General features: G+C 40.4%; 1 protein-coding gene across 13 annotated transcripts in view; it reads left to right on the top strand.

Moving 5' to 3' along the window:
* Nucleotides 1-17,500, top strand: part of larp (La related protein) — a 172,527-nt gene that overhangs the window by 33,986 nt on the left and 121,041 nt on the right. For 4 of the 13 annotated variants that reach the window (XM_067089791.1, XM_067089830.1, XM_067089820.1 and 1 more), the window contains exon 2: nucleotides 7,581-7,634. The exons of 2 other annotated variants lie outside the window; for them this stretch is intronic. In XM_067089791.1, coding sequence (XP_066945892.1) covers nucleotides 7,581-7,634 — 54 coding nt within the window. Of the gene's footprint in view, nucleotides 1-4,207; nucleotides 4,428-7,580; nucleotides 7,635-13,210; nucleotides 13,488-13,674; nucleotides 13,803-17,500 lie in introns of those variants that run through there. 7 more of the 13 variants (XM_067089910.1, XM_067089897.1, XM_067089877.1 and 4 more) reach the window with 4 other exon arrangements.

Genomic DNA, 17,500 nt, shown 5'->3' with positions numbered 1-17,500 from the left:
TATATATATATATATATATGTGTGTGTGTGTGTAGGTATGTCCTTGTTTGGTGTAGTTATTCATGTGTTACCATATGGTGGATTTTATCGACTACAGGTGTTTGGTTGTGATTAAGTTGTCGCAGGTGCTTTGTAGGCCCTCTTGAAAAAGGTGTTTCAGAGAGCTGACGACTCGCTTTCAAGTCCTGAATTAAATTTTAATCGGAAATATGTGAATGTATCAAAGTATTCAAGGTTTCACACATTGGTTGTTAAGCACAACTCTTGAGACGTAGGTGATATAAAGAACAGTGGTTCAATGTGCTGTGTTTGGAAATGAGTTATACTCGGTAGAAATTTACTGTATAAGAGTTACAGTTGGTAGTGCTACGTAATTATTAGGAAAGAATAATTTTGTTTTTACCAAATGTTTAATGATAACAAGACAACTTTGCCTGATGCTAAAAGTTTGGGTCTCTTGCAAATAAAGAGTTGCACATTGTCATTCCACTGATTTGTAAAATGGTCAGGAGGTCATTTGACGACAGTTATTTTCAGTTTCAAGCACTAGAAGTAATCATTGTTATAATATTATATATATATATATATATATATATATATATATATATATATATATATATATATATATATATATAAAATTGCCAGTGTAATCGTTATGCTTGACTGTGTCCGATAAGTTTATTAACAAGCCTGCAAAAAAAATACTATTTTTTTTTCTCGTAACCTTTTCACTCGGACATTCGATTTTCATTCCGGTGCAAAAGCGATTAGAGAGACTTCTTTTAATATTAGGTCACCCAGTAATCATGAGTAACACGGCAGTCGTCGGAGGTTGAAAATGAAATCACACGTTTTGTTGTTGGTGCTCTGAGAAATTTTTGGGTTCGAGTGTAAACAGGAGCTGAGAGAGGTGGTTATCGAGTCCCCAGTTGACAGCTCTGAATGTTTTGGTCCTGAAGGCTCGACTGTCACCTGTGCTCTCTTGAAACACCGCCAGTGCTATAGCACTCGTTGAGAAAAGCCGATTTAAAGGTAGTTCTAGTGTGAATAAGTATGCTGTCCGTGTAAAAGGTAGTGAATATTCGAGTCCTTTTCATTAAACCAAGGCCTTTTCAAGTCACTCAAAAACTTTCTACGTCGAGAATCGATTTTTTTTTTTTTTTTTTTTACGAAGAGTGAAAAGGCAGAAGACGCATTAAGAAGAGCTGACAGTTTTTCATATTGGTACCTGTCATTGATAGTAGTGTCCTGTTGATAAGACGGAAGGGCACAGTGTGTGTGTGTGTGTGTGTGTGTGTGTGTGTGTGTGTGTGCGTGCTTGCAGCGTTCAAGCTTGTGCATTTTCACTTATCATGTGGTTTGATTCCCAGGTCGTAGTATCAGGGTTATTTTTTAAGTCATGCCCGGATCCCTTTTTCATTGAGAAAGCCAAAATCCTTTTAGCCAGTTCGCTTCCTTTCCAATCACAGGGTGTTTCTTGCTTGTATGTAAGTCTCCCCGCCCCTCATTTTTTTTACACTAATGCTTTCAAGTTATAAAAGAAATTAAAGGGGGACAATGATACCAATGTAAATGCTATTATAAAAAGCCAAGGCTAACTACACACATGCACATTATATATATATATATATATATATATATATATATATATATATATATATATATATATATATATATATATAATATAATAATGAGGCTGCAACTAAAAGACTGCGATTTGAAAGTAAACCTTCAAGAACAACATGAGGAATCAGATGGCAGCGTATTATAGTGAGAAGTGATACTTTGAGGAAATTCATGGGATTTACACACTTAGACTAGATGACGATGAGAAAGGGGGGAGAGGGAGTTGTAGATGCTTAGGCCATGTCCTTTGCACCACCCGATGGGGATATGGAGTCTGCTGTCCTCCGCTTGTCACCAAAGAAGAGTTGGAAGACCTTGGGTCATGGTTGATAACGATCTGTGAGATGGGAGGCTGGATATGTGTTGAGATAGGAAGTGAAATCATCATCATACGAGGGTCTTCAGAGCCCTTTTACGTTTCACTGCGTCGGAGACGATTTAAAAGTCAGAAGTTGATGAAAGGACGGAATTTTGTAGCTTGCAAGTCATTGGGAAAGTTTTCCAGAGTCCAGATGTGGTATTTGGCTTTTTGCTGCACCTTATTCAAGGTGTGGTCTTACGATGAGATCGCAGTCATGCAGTTTATAACGAACATAATGTAGTAGTTTACAATAAGTATTTGTACATTTGCAATTACAGTCATATGGTTATGCAAGTTGAACGCTTGGTGTGATTGTTATGCAATTTGTTTTATATCTTGTCTTCTCATGATACTCTTCCGGTAGGTGAATTTACCAATTTGGTAGAACTAAGCAACAGCTCCACATGGAGTATTTTACGTTGGAAATTTGTTTTTCCTATAGTATTTTGGTTGCTTATCAAGAATTTACCATTATTTTTTGTCGGTCGACTGTGATTAACCTGTAAATAACCTCAGAAGTTGTATGCTGGCCACCCTGGAATGCTATCGCGCATGCGCAGTGTTTAGGGAGCTTTTGGTAAAAATTGGAGTTTCCTTCACCGGGGGTTCCGGGAGGCTCCGACCCACGGCTGAGTAACACTGCCTGCTAGGTTAGGTTAATATAGTTCCTTTTATAATAGGTTTCTTCAGCCAATTCCTTCTTAAACATATGTCTCTCTAGTGACTTGCGCATGCGCGGAACCATTCCATTGCACCAGCATGGCAGTGCGCTCTTTCTCCCAACATTTTCCCCCACCCAAAACCCCGCGTTCTCGCAGGGTCCCCAACGATGTTCGGTAGATATGAGGGTAATAATAATTGACCGACAGTAAACAACACCACCTGCTTCATCAGCAACACTAAAAGCAAGGGGAAAATCAATTTCCAAGGTAATAGTCCGCGGGGAGCTGTTGCTTAGATATACCAAAAATTTGACGGCTAAACTTATCTACCAAATGGTTTAGTTTCGAAAACGTGTCTTCAGTTTGAAGACTTTACTTTCATCCCTTTGTATGTGTGAGTCAGAGAATAAACCATTTTGCCCCCTACTATGTTTGTGATTTAATTTAAGGACGGTTGAAATAGGAATTTCGTAAGAGAATCTTGGCGTGAAGTGTCGATGGGAAGGAGATAAGTAAGCGTTTCAAAACGCGGTAAGGAGAGAGGGGGAGAGAGAACCCACCATTTTCTTTAACCTTGGTTTTTGTAGGGGTATACTTCTTTATAGAACGCAGTAGGTCAGATAAGTATGTTTATTTAGAATTGTTTATCCTGAAAGAGTTTCTTAGCTTTACGATGTATTTCTCTGGTCAACGGAAGCAGGCAATCGCTTGGACCAAAGCAAAGCTGCAAACATGGATTTGTTTACATCACGTGGTGGCGCTCCATTTACACGTGGTGCAGTAGGCCACTTCATGGGACCAGAAATAGATCCGCGGCTTCCCTTCTCTCCTCCCACTCATCACCCCCTGGTCTGCCCATTCTCTCTCTCTCTCTCTCTCTCTCTCTCTCTCTCTCTCTCTCTTAGGTTCTTAGTGGGAGAGCGTTGAAGGGCCCCCATAGCTGGTGGCAGCTCTGGTGAGCAGTTAGAAGTAGTTGTATGGAAGTGACAAAACCGAAGAAACGAACATTATCTACATCCATCCGTAACGGGGTAATGCTGTCAGTGTACCTCACGCGACCCACTGTAGGCATAACTTAAGGTTTTTTGCAGCTTTCCTTCGGCCCCTAGCTGCAACCCCTTTCACTCCCTTTATTGCACCTCTGTTCATATTCTTTCTTCCATCTTTCTTTCCACCCTCTCCTGACAGTTGTTTCATAGTGCAACTGCGTAGTTTTCCTCATGTTACATCTTTCAGATCATCTTACTCTCAATTTCCCTTTCAGCACAGAATGACCTGATAGGTCCCAGCGCTTGGGCTTTGTTGTAAATTTGTATATACTTATCTGCATCCACACCAGGACAGTATGAAGTGTGGTAAAACCCGGCATGAAACGAGGAAGGAGTAACTATAGGGACCGGAGCAGGTGAAGCCCGGAGCTTGAGTTGTACGTATGCCGAAGCGGGGACGGGGTATCCTACCAACGCGTGTACCAGAATTTGAGGCGAGTTTTGGGTGTGGGACTCGAGTAGGTACCTCCGACCGTCGCTTATAAAGCTTCTCTTCGCAATCAGTCAGTGGTGCTCTGGTCGGTTTTGTAAGAAGGCAGTTCGAGTGACTTGCGATTTCCTACTTAAAGAGTATTGTCTTGACGGCTCCACTTTTAATTCCGGTCACTGCGTCGGTTGGGCGATCATCTTATTTTACCTATAATGAAGTACTTGATTACAAGTTATCTTGAATTGCTCAGAAGTAACAGTGTTAGTGGATTATTATTCTACATCAGAGAAACATGAAAGGTATATTTTGCATTTAGTCTTGATTATTTAACATTACACGCACACACACACACACACACACACACACACACACACACACATATATATAATTTCTGACTCACGCCGGGATCGAACCCAGGTCTTTCAGTTGAAAGGCAAGGGCACTTGCCTTTCAACTGAAAGACCTGGGTTCGATCCCGACGTGAGTCAAATTTATTTCTGTTCACACGTGATTGTGTTGATTACGGAGAAAATATTGTTTCGTATAAGTATTTTGAAATTTCATATATAAACTGTAGCTTATATTTGTGCAGCATCTTCACGAACTTTGTCATTTACCTACGCTTGCAGAATTGCCTGTAACTCAGTTAACCTACGACTTGCAGTTTGCTTAAACTTATGTAATACTTTTGAAGTATATTATCGTTTACTTTAGTGAGGAAAGGGTGCTTATCGTCTCCTGTAATTCCTTTGCTTCGCCTCTTCGTCACTTTCCTGGAGGATTTAGACTCGGGATTACTGAGAGGATATAAATTTAAAGCTTTCTTTAATGTGAGAACGTGCTAGTTCCATCCTTCGAACTGCTATGCCTCGAGTCCTGTCGTGTTGTTAATATCTTTATATAAGTTGCTCGATTAATGAATGAATTGGTTCTTTGGCCGCCACCGTGCTTTTTAAAAGAAGAGGCGGTTGCTCTTGACTCAACACTGACGGGATTGAAAACTTGTCTGGCCTGGATTAGATTAGTGAAGCGACTTCAATTTCTTATGAATAAAATTGGTGTCAAGGGCTAGAGACCGTCAGTCATAAAATTGAAATAGGCAGTAAAAATAGTGAAGAAGGAATAAAAAGAAATCGCGAATAGTGCATTCAAGAAAAAATGGGACACCTACGGCCCCCTTCTTATTTTCAAAGAACCCACTATAAAAGTAACTGGAGAGTGATTTCGTGTCTCTGGAATTGGAGCCAGAAGACTGTGCAGTCGAAAGAAAGCCTCTAAGGGCTCTCACTTTAACAGGGGAAGAACAGTAATGATAGATATGAAAAATAAAAGTAAATGAGCAAACCAGGAAGGGGAAGTTAAGTCTTGTCTGAAACACCCTTGAAGAAAAGTAAAAAAAAAATCCCCTTAAAAAAGGGCAGGCTTGCTTGTACTTAACAATAAGGAGTTTCAATTTTTTCTGTCCGATTTCGTAAAAAAACTTTTATTTGACATTGCCTCAGTTTTGCAGAACGCGCATAGAAAAAAATATATGCGAAAAAGTGAAAAGGTACAAAAAAAAAAAAAAAAAGGCAAGTCAATAAGAAATTAAAGGAAATAATTGCGCGTGTATTTTTTTTCTTTTTGCATATACGTTTTCCAGCTACTACGTACAATGGGAAACCCGCTGAATTGAGAAAGAATTCCTTTAATGCATTCCGGGTAAACCCGGGATAACTCCCTGTTCTTTTCCTCAAAACGCCTACAGTTCCTCCTCCTCCTCCTCCTCCTCCCCCCCACCCCCTTTGCTGCCCTTGTGAAAAAGTTGATTCTCATGGTATACCTCTCTCTCTCTCTCTCTCTCTCTCTCTCTCTCTCTCTCTCTCTCTCTCTCTCTCAATTTTACCCCAAAGGCATTTTCATTCACTACTAGCCGTTGGGTTTGTGAACCCAACTAGGTGGGATTTTCCTGGTCTCGCCACTGCGTTGGGTAATCGGTAAGAGTTGCTTAGTGTTTACTTTGGAGCTTTTGTGAGGTGGTATCTACATCGCCATAGCATTTTCCTTGATTCATGTAACCCCTTTTCACTTGAGGGGAGAGTCCGTTCGTCTGCCTCAACGTCGACATTGCTCTCTGAAATCTTGTCCGTCAGTCAGGACACTCTTATTTATGCCTCGCATGCAAAGCATAGTCATTAGTGGTTTAGCACGTTAACCGGCCCAGAGACTTCAACGGAAATATTTTATTTTGAAATATTTTGTTACGACCTTCAACCGTTAATGACGACCACAAAGTGTGCTTGCATTCGGTTGGAATTATCATTAGGTCCAGTGATACGAAACGCAAGCTTCAGCGGAGTCGACATGTAATAAAATTCGTATCATAGGAATGGCTTCAGAATGTAAATGGTATCTTGGTATTTCAAGGTTGCGTTGCTGTGTTTGAATTACGGGTATTCCTTTTCATATCAACAGGTTGCCTTATGCCAGATTGGCTCTTGTGTTTTAGAAGAGACTAAAAGATCTGGGTATAGATTCTCTCTGTAATAACAATCGCTGTTCCGTTAAAAGGGTTGCCATCATGCAGTGGGAGCGCCTCGGCTTAATAATCCTCATCCCTTCTGGAGGCAGTCTTTCGTAAGATTCTCTCTCTCTCTCTCTCTCTCTCTGGTCATTCCGTGCCACGGTGACTAGTTTTGCTTTTGTTAAGCTTTCTCGTTAGTATTTTTTTTTTAATTAAAAAAATCTTGACTCCTACAATACCACGTTTCCGTTATTGGTAGGATTGATTTTGAAATTCGTGCGACATTTATTCTGACATTTCTCTCAAAGTTGCCTCTCAGAAATGCACTAAAGTTTCAAGTTGTGAATAAAGCGTTGCAATGGAGAGACATGTGTGTAAACGTTCTCTGGGGTGTTGCGCATCATTTCAGCAGTGATTTTGTGAATTTGTTGTTGTGATGCTCTTTTAATCAACTTGGAAAACAGTTTAGATTTTTCAGTGAAACAAGACATACATCCGATTCTAAAAAAAGTAGTTTTCACAGATGCCTGTGAACTGTGCAATGTTTCTTTGGCATTGGTGCCCACATTTTTTTCGTTCCTCGACTTTTTCTTTCTAATATCAAGTCTGAGGTAGATAAGAGGCAGTAGATTCCCAGTCCCATTGAACCTCCTTGATTAAATAACCTAAAACAATGTGTAGTTAGTAACAGCCAGGGAGTTGCATAAGGAAATAACATTAATGAAGTCATCTTGGAGGTAATTAAGAACTAGTTGTGCTGGATGAGAATTGCTCTGCTAGAGGAAGAGGGAAGTTCATAATCAGATAGCAAGCTGCTTTCTCACCTCTCAAGATTTGATGAGGTAATTAGAACATGCTAAAAATTAATATGACTATAAATGTTTTGCTCGAACTGTCCCGTGCGTGCCTGTTTGTTTGATTAACATGTTTTTCCATTTCTACCTCACAGGTGAGTCGGGTTGTGTGGGTCACATGCTGCGGGATGGTATAAGTTTGTCGACTGGTAAGTGTTAGTAGATGTATATCAAGAAAATCCACTGTGGTGTTTTGGGTTTGTCTTCGGTATTTATCGCGCCATGTGTTAAGTACGTAGGTTTATGTAGTGGTTAGTTTTATTTAATCAATCTCTGATAAAATCGAAACTTGAAGACCACCTGAAAGATATGCTCAGAATCTCCCACCGACTACGAATAGTGCGCCAACAAGTGGCACTTTCGGGTAGTTTTGTAGCATGGTATGGATGTTAGATGGGACTGCGTATATAATGGATTTTAAAATGTATTTTTTCCTGTCTTTCAGTCTCCTTTGATAATCATGCTTATGTAATTATATATATATACACAGACACATATACATATATACACAGTATATATATACATATATATACAGTATGTATATATATAATATATATATATATATATATATATATATATATATATATATATTATATATATTATATATATATATATATATCTATATCTATATCTATAAAAGGTTTCCCATAAAAACACGATAGATGGTAGATTGTCAAACGTTTTATTTCTGAAACTACCGTTTCCCTAAACGGACAGGTTGTGGATTATGCGGCAGAGATCAGTGGTATTTTTACAGCTGAAGGAATGTTTCAGAAGGCGGCTGCCACGTCATTCTGGTTGAATGCGTCCACATAATCCTTTTTACTGCTGGTTGCCGAATATTTTAGAAGATTTGATCAATCAGATCTGAATCCCAGGCGCCTTTTGAGAGTTTCATCCTTTTTGCTTAGTTAGTGCTGATTCCACCGTCTGGCTTTTGAACCGATAATTACTGCTATAAATTGTACCTCACATATTCCAATTTTTTTTCGACGATTCTGATTATGTTTGTGGTTGAAAATGGCTGAGTTCTGTTGGGAATATATATATATATATATATATATATATATATATATATATATATATATATATATATATATATATATATATATATATATATACATATACATATATATATACTGTATATATATATATATATATATATATATATATATATATATATATATATATATATATATATATATATATATATATAACTCAGTGCAGTAAACTAAACAGCATTCCCTTACATGCATTGCATCATTCATCCCTATCTTGTCGGTATTCTCATGCTTCCTGAATATAAAGGCTTTTTCTTTCCCGTGCTTCCTTCACGTCATATATTTAATCCTTTCCAGGTCTTTCTCTCCCCAAACATTTTGTAGATGTACACGTTTCGCCAACCCTTTAGTGCCCATTCTCTCCACATGACTGAATCGTCTCAGAATTCACAGGTCCATCGTTTGACCTTTGCCAACTTTTAAATAACTTTGTAATCAATTCTTCTCTACTGTACTGCATTAACGTTTCATCCCAACAGTTTCAGCTACAATTTTATTTTCATTCGCATTTAACATTCCCACTTCACCTCCATGAAGGAGTTTGCTCAGCAACTCCTCCATACAGTACCACCTGGGCTTCCAGAGACAACCCTTTCCTGTTCTTTTGCTTACACACACTGCTACTTCCCGTGTTTCATCTCTTCATTGACTCGCCACCTCACTCATTCGACCTTTTATCTGTTATAGGTTACTTAATATGCTTACACTAACTGCTTTCATTCTTACACCATCCATATTTTATTGTTCCAACTTAGTGGTATCCATAACCTCACGCTTGCTTTCGTTTGGTATCAGTTGAGTAGACATGGCCCTTGTAGGACCACGGTTAGGGGAAACCAAGGGAACGGCGGCGTCATGCGCAGAAGGGCCTTCATTTGGGACTGTGTGTGCTGGCCTGTCCTACCTACTGTAGACCGTGGCATTACCTAAGGTTCTTTACAGCGTCCCTTCGGCCCCTAGGTGCAACCCCTTTCATTCCTTTTAGTGTACCTTCGTTCATATTCTCTTTCTTCCTTTTTTCCTTTCTGCCCTCTCCTGACAATTGATTCATAGTGCAACTCGAGGTTTTCCTCCTTTTACACCTTTCAAGCCTGTTTACTTTCAATATCTGTTTCAGCGCTGAATGACCTCATAGGTCCAAGTGCTTGGCGTTTGGCCTAAACTCTGTATTCTATTCTCTTTTATTCAACCACTCTCCATTTCATTCACAGTCATTCACAATCATTTTCTTATCCCACAACTTTTCATCTATATCTGATCTGGTGTCTTTCTCTGACTTCTTGCATCGCTCCATCCTTAAAAATGCTGAACAGCCCACTGGGACATAGCATACCCTTGTCTCAAACCCAATTGCACACCAAAATCTGTCCCTCTGCTGCTTCTATATTCTAACATAGGTTTCATTCCCTTCTTAGAAACTTATCTTCTATCCCATACATTCTCAGCTTCCTTTACAATGCCACTTACAGTTTGTACCTTTATTCTTGAGCTTGTTAGTTTAGTTATCAGTTTAACAAAACTTGATTCGCACATCCTGTCCCTTGTCAGAATTCACTGTTATGCCCCCTATAATTCCCTTATTTGTCTCGTACCACCTTTCCTGGCGTTCGCAGGCTTGTTCTCAAACATTTTCCACCTTAGGCTAAGTCCTTTTACTTTTGACTTAAAAACAGTCGTTTTAAAAAACTTCATCGACCCAATACTGCATTTACTGCATACATCACCGCTCTATTTGCACCTTTTACTCTGGGATCCATTTTACATTAACCTCTCTTCGTTTACTTCCTTGTAGAACTTGTTATTCTTTTCCCGGTTGGGGTTCACTTTCTTCTGCTTGCGTTATTTTTTTTTTATTCTCGCATTCTTGATTTCACTGTCCATCCTCGTGTGTGCCCAATCGTGATCTCGTGTTCAGCCACTGCTCTTCAAATAACCCATCTTCGTTTTAATCGTCTGCACGTTCGTATGTACTGTTTGTCACCACAACCTGTACTGTATTGCGTATTTGCTGTTGCTCGTAAGTTCTTTTGAAATTGCCATATAAGGATCAGAAGCACGAGATCAATCGGGAATATACCTCTTGATTCATTCCGTCCTTTGGTACTTGAAGAATCATATGAATCGTTTTACCCGGGTAAGGTGAGGATTACGTAGCAGAGGCCCGTACAGGTTTCGATGGTGTAGGTTTTGACGGAGTAATGAACACTCACATGTGTTTTTCTCCTTTTCTCATCAACGCTCTGGTCAAACCAAAATTACTACGAACATGTACGTTTTAGACTGCCACCTGTCCCAGATTTGTTTCTTAAAACCTTGACCCAAGTTTGGTTATCGTGTAGATGTGGCAGACACGGTGCGACATCTTCCCATACTAGGTCAGAAAGGGTAAACAGCCTGACATTTGTTCTGCGTATCTAGCCGTGAAGACGTAAAATGAGCGAAGGAACTGAAATTTGAAGAATTGAAATCATACATTAAACTGGTTTGATCAGAAGGTAGGATGAAGACGGCCTAATGTCTAACCATCTAAATGGATTATACTAATGCTCAGTACCTAGCCCTGACTCACTGATGAAAATAAATGATGCAATGCGATGGACAAAAAAAAAAAAAAACTTCCATTGCCTCTGCAAGTGATGGTACATTGAAAATCAAGTCGGCCTTGTACGGGAACCGTTTCTTTCTTCTGAACAGCCAGTGGAAGGGATAAGTAGGATTTTATGACCGGATTAAAGAACACCGAATTAAGGAATAAAGGAGGTTGAATCAGATTGTAAGCCAGGAAGAAATTTGGCAGCGAAGCTAATGACAGCCATGTTCCTAGTCATTTTGGCTTGACTATAGCTGCGACACACAACAGTCATCTTTCTAACAACTAGATACTTAATTTACTGTCTAGGTCACCAGAGGCACTCTTGGTTTTCAGGAAACCGCCCTTATGTATATCCTCGTCCGGTTCGAGATTCGAACATTGGTTGTCCAGTTGCGAGCTGGACTTGCTACCTGTGAGGAAGAGAGAGAGAAGGTTAGGGGGCAGGCTTGTCTTGTAGGCGTAGAAGTTGACAGGTCGGGTTCCCCACTTATGTAAATAATGTCCCAAGCTCAGGGGTAATAATTGAAGACTGTAAATTCAGATGAAATGCAGACGTTGGAGGGTTGGTGAGTGAAGAGGTGGATGTTGAATCATTAGCAAAAGCATGAATGGATGAGTAAGACTGTAGGTCCTTGGTAAAAAGAAGAATATATGTAACAAAAGTAGAACGCTGAGGAACGACGCAAGTAATGGGGAATGGGAGTAGGTATTGCCTATTCAGTAGCAGGTAATATGAAACAATTGCTTAAAAAGGTTGATAAACGTTTGCAGAGTGGTAAAGCGAGAAGTAGGCAACTGATAGATGACGCTTCATGCCAGGCTGAGATGCCCCGGGAAAATTGCCAAGCAGTAGGAAAAGATTTTCTGTGACCCACGTTTGAAGATGCACTGATGTAGCATTGCAAAGCCACCATTTAGATCAGAAAGGAGATATGTGGATTCTGTGTATTTGAGGAGGAGAATTCAGCTGTTTGCAAAATCCAGAAGGAATCTTGAAGGAAACTGAACCTGGCCAGATGTCGTGTTGGTCAGCCTTCCAGACCTCACGAGCTCGGATTATGTGAGAGGTCGTAGATTAGTTGTTATATTAGGAGTACCCAGAGCATTCCTGATGCTGAGAAGAGTTGGCTGAGAAACCAGATTCGTAAGATGAGAAATAGACTTTAGTGTTTGCTCAATATCATTCGTTAAGACCGAAGGAAGAAGGAAAGTTGGTATTACGGAAGTTTATTTTAAGTTTGTTGGCAAAATATCAGATGTGTTGCCTAGCTAGGGTTAAGTTCGGGATACTAAATTCCTCTTAGTAGAGATTAATTTAGATTTATTAAAGACGGCGTTTTGTATGTATGGAAGGGTGTTCAAGAACGAGGTAATATGCTTGGTTTGTATTGTTGATCAGTAATTGTCATGATACTTTATGGTAAGAGTATTGTGAATGAATTGACGTCAGGATGGATGTGAACTGAACGAAACTAACATCTGATAAGTCTTCAGCCTATAATTTTGTAGTTTGTAGTAGTGCAATAAAAAAAACTACATCTCCGAGATGATGGTGTGCCTCTGTTATGTGTTTGTTTCCAGTGTAAAGGGAAGAGAAGAGGGTAAGGGAAAAGAAAATTCGGTTGCTTCGAGCGAGTGCAGCTTGAAAGGAAATAAGGCAAAATTTGACTTTGAGGAGTATATTGATTAAAGACTTGGCTCTTGTCCCAAGGTCATGTAGGTCTTACGAATGAAGGCATATGAAGCTCGTGATCTGTCCTACGTGACTTCCATCATCATTATCAATTTTGTTTACCACTGCTACTACAGACGAACTACTTACCCCCCCCCCTCCCATCCCCATTTAACTCCTCTCCCTAAAGTTTGCGTTATTCTTGTGACATCCCCTCTCTCTCTCTCTCTCTCTCTCTCTCTCTCTCTCTCTCTCTCTCTCTCTGCTCGAGTATGAATCATCTCCTGAAACTCCTGTAAAAAAATCATAGTAACCTTGATATTGCTAAGGTATTTTCTTGAAATTCTAGTTTTAAGGAAATATTGTTTGGGGTTTAAAAATAAAGTGCATAGTATAATAAAATGATTATAATCGATGTTATTTTCTGAGAGAGAGGTAAAGGGGCGGGGGAAGAACCTCAACGACGTAGAACTTAAATCCTGCCTCCTCCCCATCTTCCTCCGTGTGTCTCCTGTTCCTCCTCACATCCAGGGTTACAGGGTATACAGAGAGCTTCCCTCCCATTGGAGGGGGGACCACCCCATCGCTCCCCCTCCCTCCCCCGTCCTCCTCCCGATTCACCACGCCACCGTCGCCACCAGTGCAATGTGTAGTAGTGTCTCGGACGGTCGTGCATGTAAGCGCTCTAATCTCTCTCTCTCTCTCTCTCTCTCTCTCTCTCTCTCTCTCTCTCTCTCTCTCTCTCCCCTCGGCTTGTCGTCCTCCTCCTCCCTTTTCGCTCCGTTGCGCTCTTATATCATTTTGTGTAAATACTTAGAGCTCGCGTCGTGTGGTCTTATTTCTGAACGTGTCTGACTTTCCAGGTGTTATCAAATCTGTACTGAGTAAGGGTCGAAGTATCAATGTGTCTATGGATATTTTCCGTGTAATGACAGTCAGCATCTCATCCGTGAAGTGGTTGTCGCAGACTCCGGAACTAGTGGCTAATTTGGTAAGCATGGGCGTGTGTGAAGTTGGGGGAAACAGCAACGTCATTTTTTTTTATTCATTTGTTGTTTTCCACTTTGTAGTGCAGTTGTTTTGTAAAGGCTGTCGAGCGTGATATCTCCGGGTGTCTGGTGGCGTGTCAGGGAAATAGGTTTTGTAGAGGGCGCATATCTTGTTAATGACTACGTACTTCTTGTATCCATATTGTTCATGTTCCAGGTTGTTGTTGAATTACTGTTGCGATACGTGTCAATGTTTTTAGTAATGTAGATAATGACGCAATATTATGGTGATTTATTAAATATTTATAAAATATGCTATTTACTTTTAGTATGTTAATCGTGCGGTGCATTTGGTCGAACGTAGATGAGTTGAGAGACTATAGAGTCGCCTGTTTTTCCTCTCACAAGCACTCGCTAACCACGCAGAAGTCCAGTGGGTTAATATCGTACACATTACAATAATGATTAATTCTTCCAAATATACAGTGATTGTTTATTAACTGAGTTGTTTATGTTTATTGCATGTGTATTTGTTGGCATGACGCTTTTAGGCCTATATTTTCCCTGTGTGTATTCTTGTTTTATATTTTGTGTTGTAAAAGTGTCCATATTTGCATTGATTAATCACTTGCCGTCCTTTTGTTCCGGTTTCATCATACGAAATAAGGATGAAAAGTGGGTGATACAGTTTCATATAATGCTTAAAGTTTTCAGTTGCTGTTACTTTGGCCTGTACTGCCTGCTATTCCCAAACAGAGTTATCTTGAATAATAGAGAAATGTAGTCGGAATAAGCAATTGTTATCGTGGAGAATTTTGTGATGTATATGTCAGCCACTGAATACACGAACGAGGTAATCTCGTATGTCACGAATCAGAAATTTAAAATGACTCTATGAACTGCAGCGTTAGCCTCCTCCTTCAGAGACCTTTGAATCGAGACGAGGGTATCCCATCCAGTGGTCCCACTCGTTGAAAGTAGGATAGATCTCCAACGGAGCGACCGATACACGTAGGCTTTTGTCATTTACAGTCTCGCATGTATGTTTTCCTATTGTAACCGTGAGGAGGTTTGGGAAGATGCCAGAAATTCCTCGTGGGCTTGTGCCCTCAACATTGCCAGAAGTTTGGAGTGAGGAGATGGATTGGCAGTTTGAAAGTTATTCAGCACTACGTCGGCGAATTCGTCACAAATGAGGGAATTAATTGCTCTCGGTAGTCAGATTACTTGTATCTGGTGCTGTGGGTAATTACTGAGGTCTGCAGCTTTATAACCCTTCCCCCTCAAAAAAAAAAAAAAAAAAAAAAAAAAACTTCTTTTTGGGCAGGATAGGAAGAAAGTCTGATATGTTTTGTTCATGTATGACAACGAACCCAAACAAAACCGTTAGGCTGTAATTCCACTTGGGATCTGATTAGACTTTGCCCTATTTTTGCTAAACCTTTGTCCAAGCCTCTGTTCATTTTGCTCTAGAGGAGTTCTCTCTCTCACGTTTTCAGTATTCCTTTTTGATCTCGGTGTATACTAAATTTTTTTTTATTAACCTAGGATTTCATGGCGTATGAAACAACCATCTGAATATATATTGATGGTTAGCAATTTCTTTGCGATTGGTTATCAATTTTGTTAATGTGTATTAATTTGTTTCTGGGCTCTGCAGGTTTGAAGTTTGTCCTGTGGGGAGAAGGTAACGTTAACATAGCCATTCACAAATGCTCTCTCTCTCTCTCTCTCTCTCTCTCTCAATTTTTTTTTTTAAATTTGATGCGTAATTTCTTATTATCGTTTGAAAAATAGGCAGACAGTCGTTTGGAAAGCCTTATTTTGCAACGCAGTCTTTTGAACAGAATGGTCACTATGTGAAGGTTTGTACTGCAGAGCAAAGATAATGGCAGTCGTACAAAGATCATTCATTCAAGTATTGTAACACCTCCCAAGCTGTTTAGTCAAGAATTTGGATTGGCTGCAGTACTAGACAGAGTGACAAGGTCCCATTCTGTGCACAAAACCTGTTTGTGACCTTGGTTTGTTGACCAGCGTATATTAATTAGTATGAGAGTAGGGGCCCCACCCAAACATAAGGTGGAATCAGTAAAACTCGGCAGCGGCATCGTTTACAAGTTTCAAGATTATAAATGTCGAGACCCGTATAAATTATTCCACGGAGTAGTTTCTTAGGGAATGAGTGAAGGGTTTGACGTGTGACTGTGAATTCACATTAGCTTTCCACTGTCTCCGTCTGTGTTGACTGGGCATGACTGGCACTTCTGCTGTCGTCATGTAGAAAATGGTTGAAGACTCGTATGGAGTGTGGAGGAACATAATACTCATATATAGAGCTGCGTGCTGTCGAGAGTAAAACTAGACGGGGTGTCTGGTGGATTTCCTTGGGGAGGCAGAATGATGTAGGCACGTTCCAGTAGAACCTGTTATTACTTTGTAGATATAAATCCAAACGGTGAATGATGCATTTGGTAGCTACTTGATTGTTGCGATTGCGGTTTTGGTGAAGCAGGGCAAAGGGCTATGATCCTGCCGAGAACTGTAAGGGTACCACCTTCTTAACCCCCGATGCGTTTGTTCCTGTACTCCCTTCAGTTATCGATGGTATGATACTATTATTAACCGCACATGAATGAGTAGGCATGTAAGAGTGTGCTGTCTGCATTTCCCCTTCGATTGATTCCGAGTAACTTTTACATTTCTTAGACAGAGCCTTGGCATCAGCCACACATGAACGCCATGACGAAGAGCAATAGTTTTGAGGTGAAAACCCCATCTCCACTTGACTTGCTCCGTAGGAGGGGGTAGTGCCATCAGTGCACCTTACGCGGTGCACTGTAGGCATTACCTAAGGGTCTTTGCAGCTTCCCTTCACCCCATAGCTGCAACCCCCTTCATTCCTTTTATATACCTCTTCCTCTTTCTTCCATCTTACTTAACACCCTCTCCCAACAATTGTTTCATAGTGCGAGGTTGTCCTGTTACACCTCTAAAACCTCCCTTCAGCGCTGAATGACCTCATAGGTACCAGCGCTTGGCATCAAACCTAATTCTCCATTTCCATTCCATTCCATTCCATTCCACGTGACCTGTTCCTTGATAAGGCACGAATAGGCAGGGCTGCTTTTGGTTATTGGCCTCGCTAGAAATAATTAAGTATGTTCTTCCTTGAAGAGCTCAAATTTTTAACATTTGTTTGTCAACATTTCCATTACTGGTCTACGCACTTGCAATAACACCATGGGAAGAGGAAGAAGTTGACGATCAGTGGATAGGGTAGAAGAAAAAAGTATGGGATATATTCAATCAATCGATCATTTCCTGTGGCATCCACGGGGATGCACAGGGCCTCGAACTCACGCCACCACATTTTGTCCTGGGCTAACTCCTCAAGATCTCCCCAACACTCGTCTCCTGCTTCCCGCCTCATTGTCCTTAGCCACGTCTCCTTTGGCCTACCTCTACCTCTTCTACCAGGGGCAACCCACCCCGGTGTTTCTGGAACTATTCACTGTCTTCTATACACGTGGCCTAGCCACTTCCAGCGTGAGAACCTAACATACTCATCGACCGGCTGCACCCCCTTTAGTTCTCTAATTCTGTTATTTGGTATCCTAACCCTCCAATTAATTGCTAATATTCTTCTGAGCGCCTTATTTTCAAATGCTAAGAATTTATTATCCGAAGTCACTATACT

The sequence above is a fragment of the Macrobrachium rosenbergii genome, chromosome 4, assembly GCF_040412425.1.
Source record: "Macrobrachium rosenbergii isolate ZJJX-2024 chromosome 4, ASM4041242v1, whole genome shotgun sequence".
Classification (NCBI taxonomy): domain Eukaryota; kingdom Metazoa; phylum Arthropoda; class Malacostraca; order Decapoda; family Palaemonidae; genus Macrobrachium; species Macrobrachium rosenbergii.
This window is presented reverse-complemented; position numbering and strand designations above follow the sequence as displayed.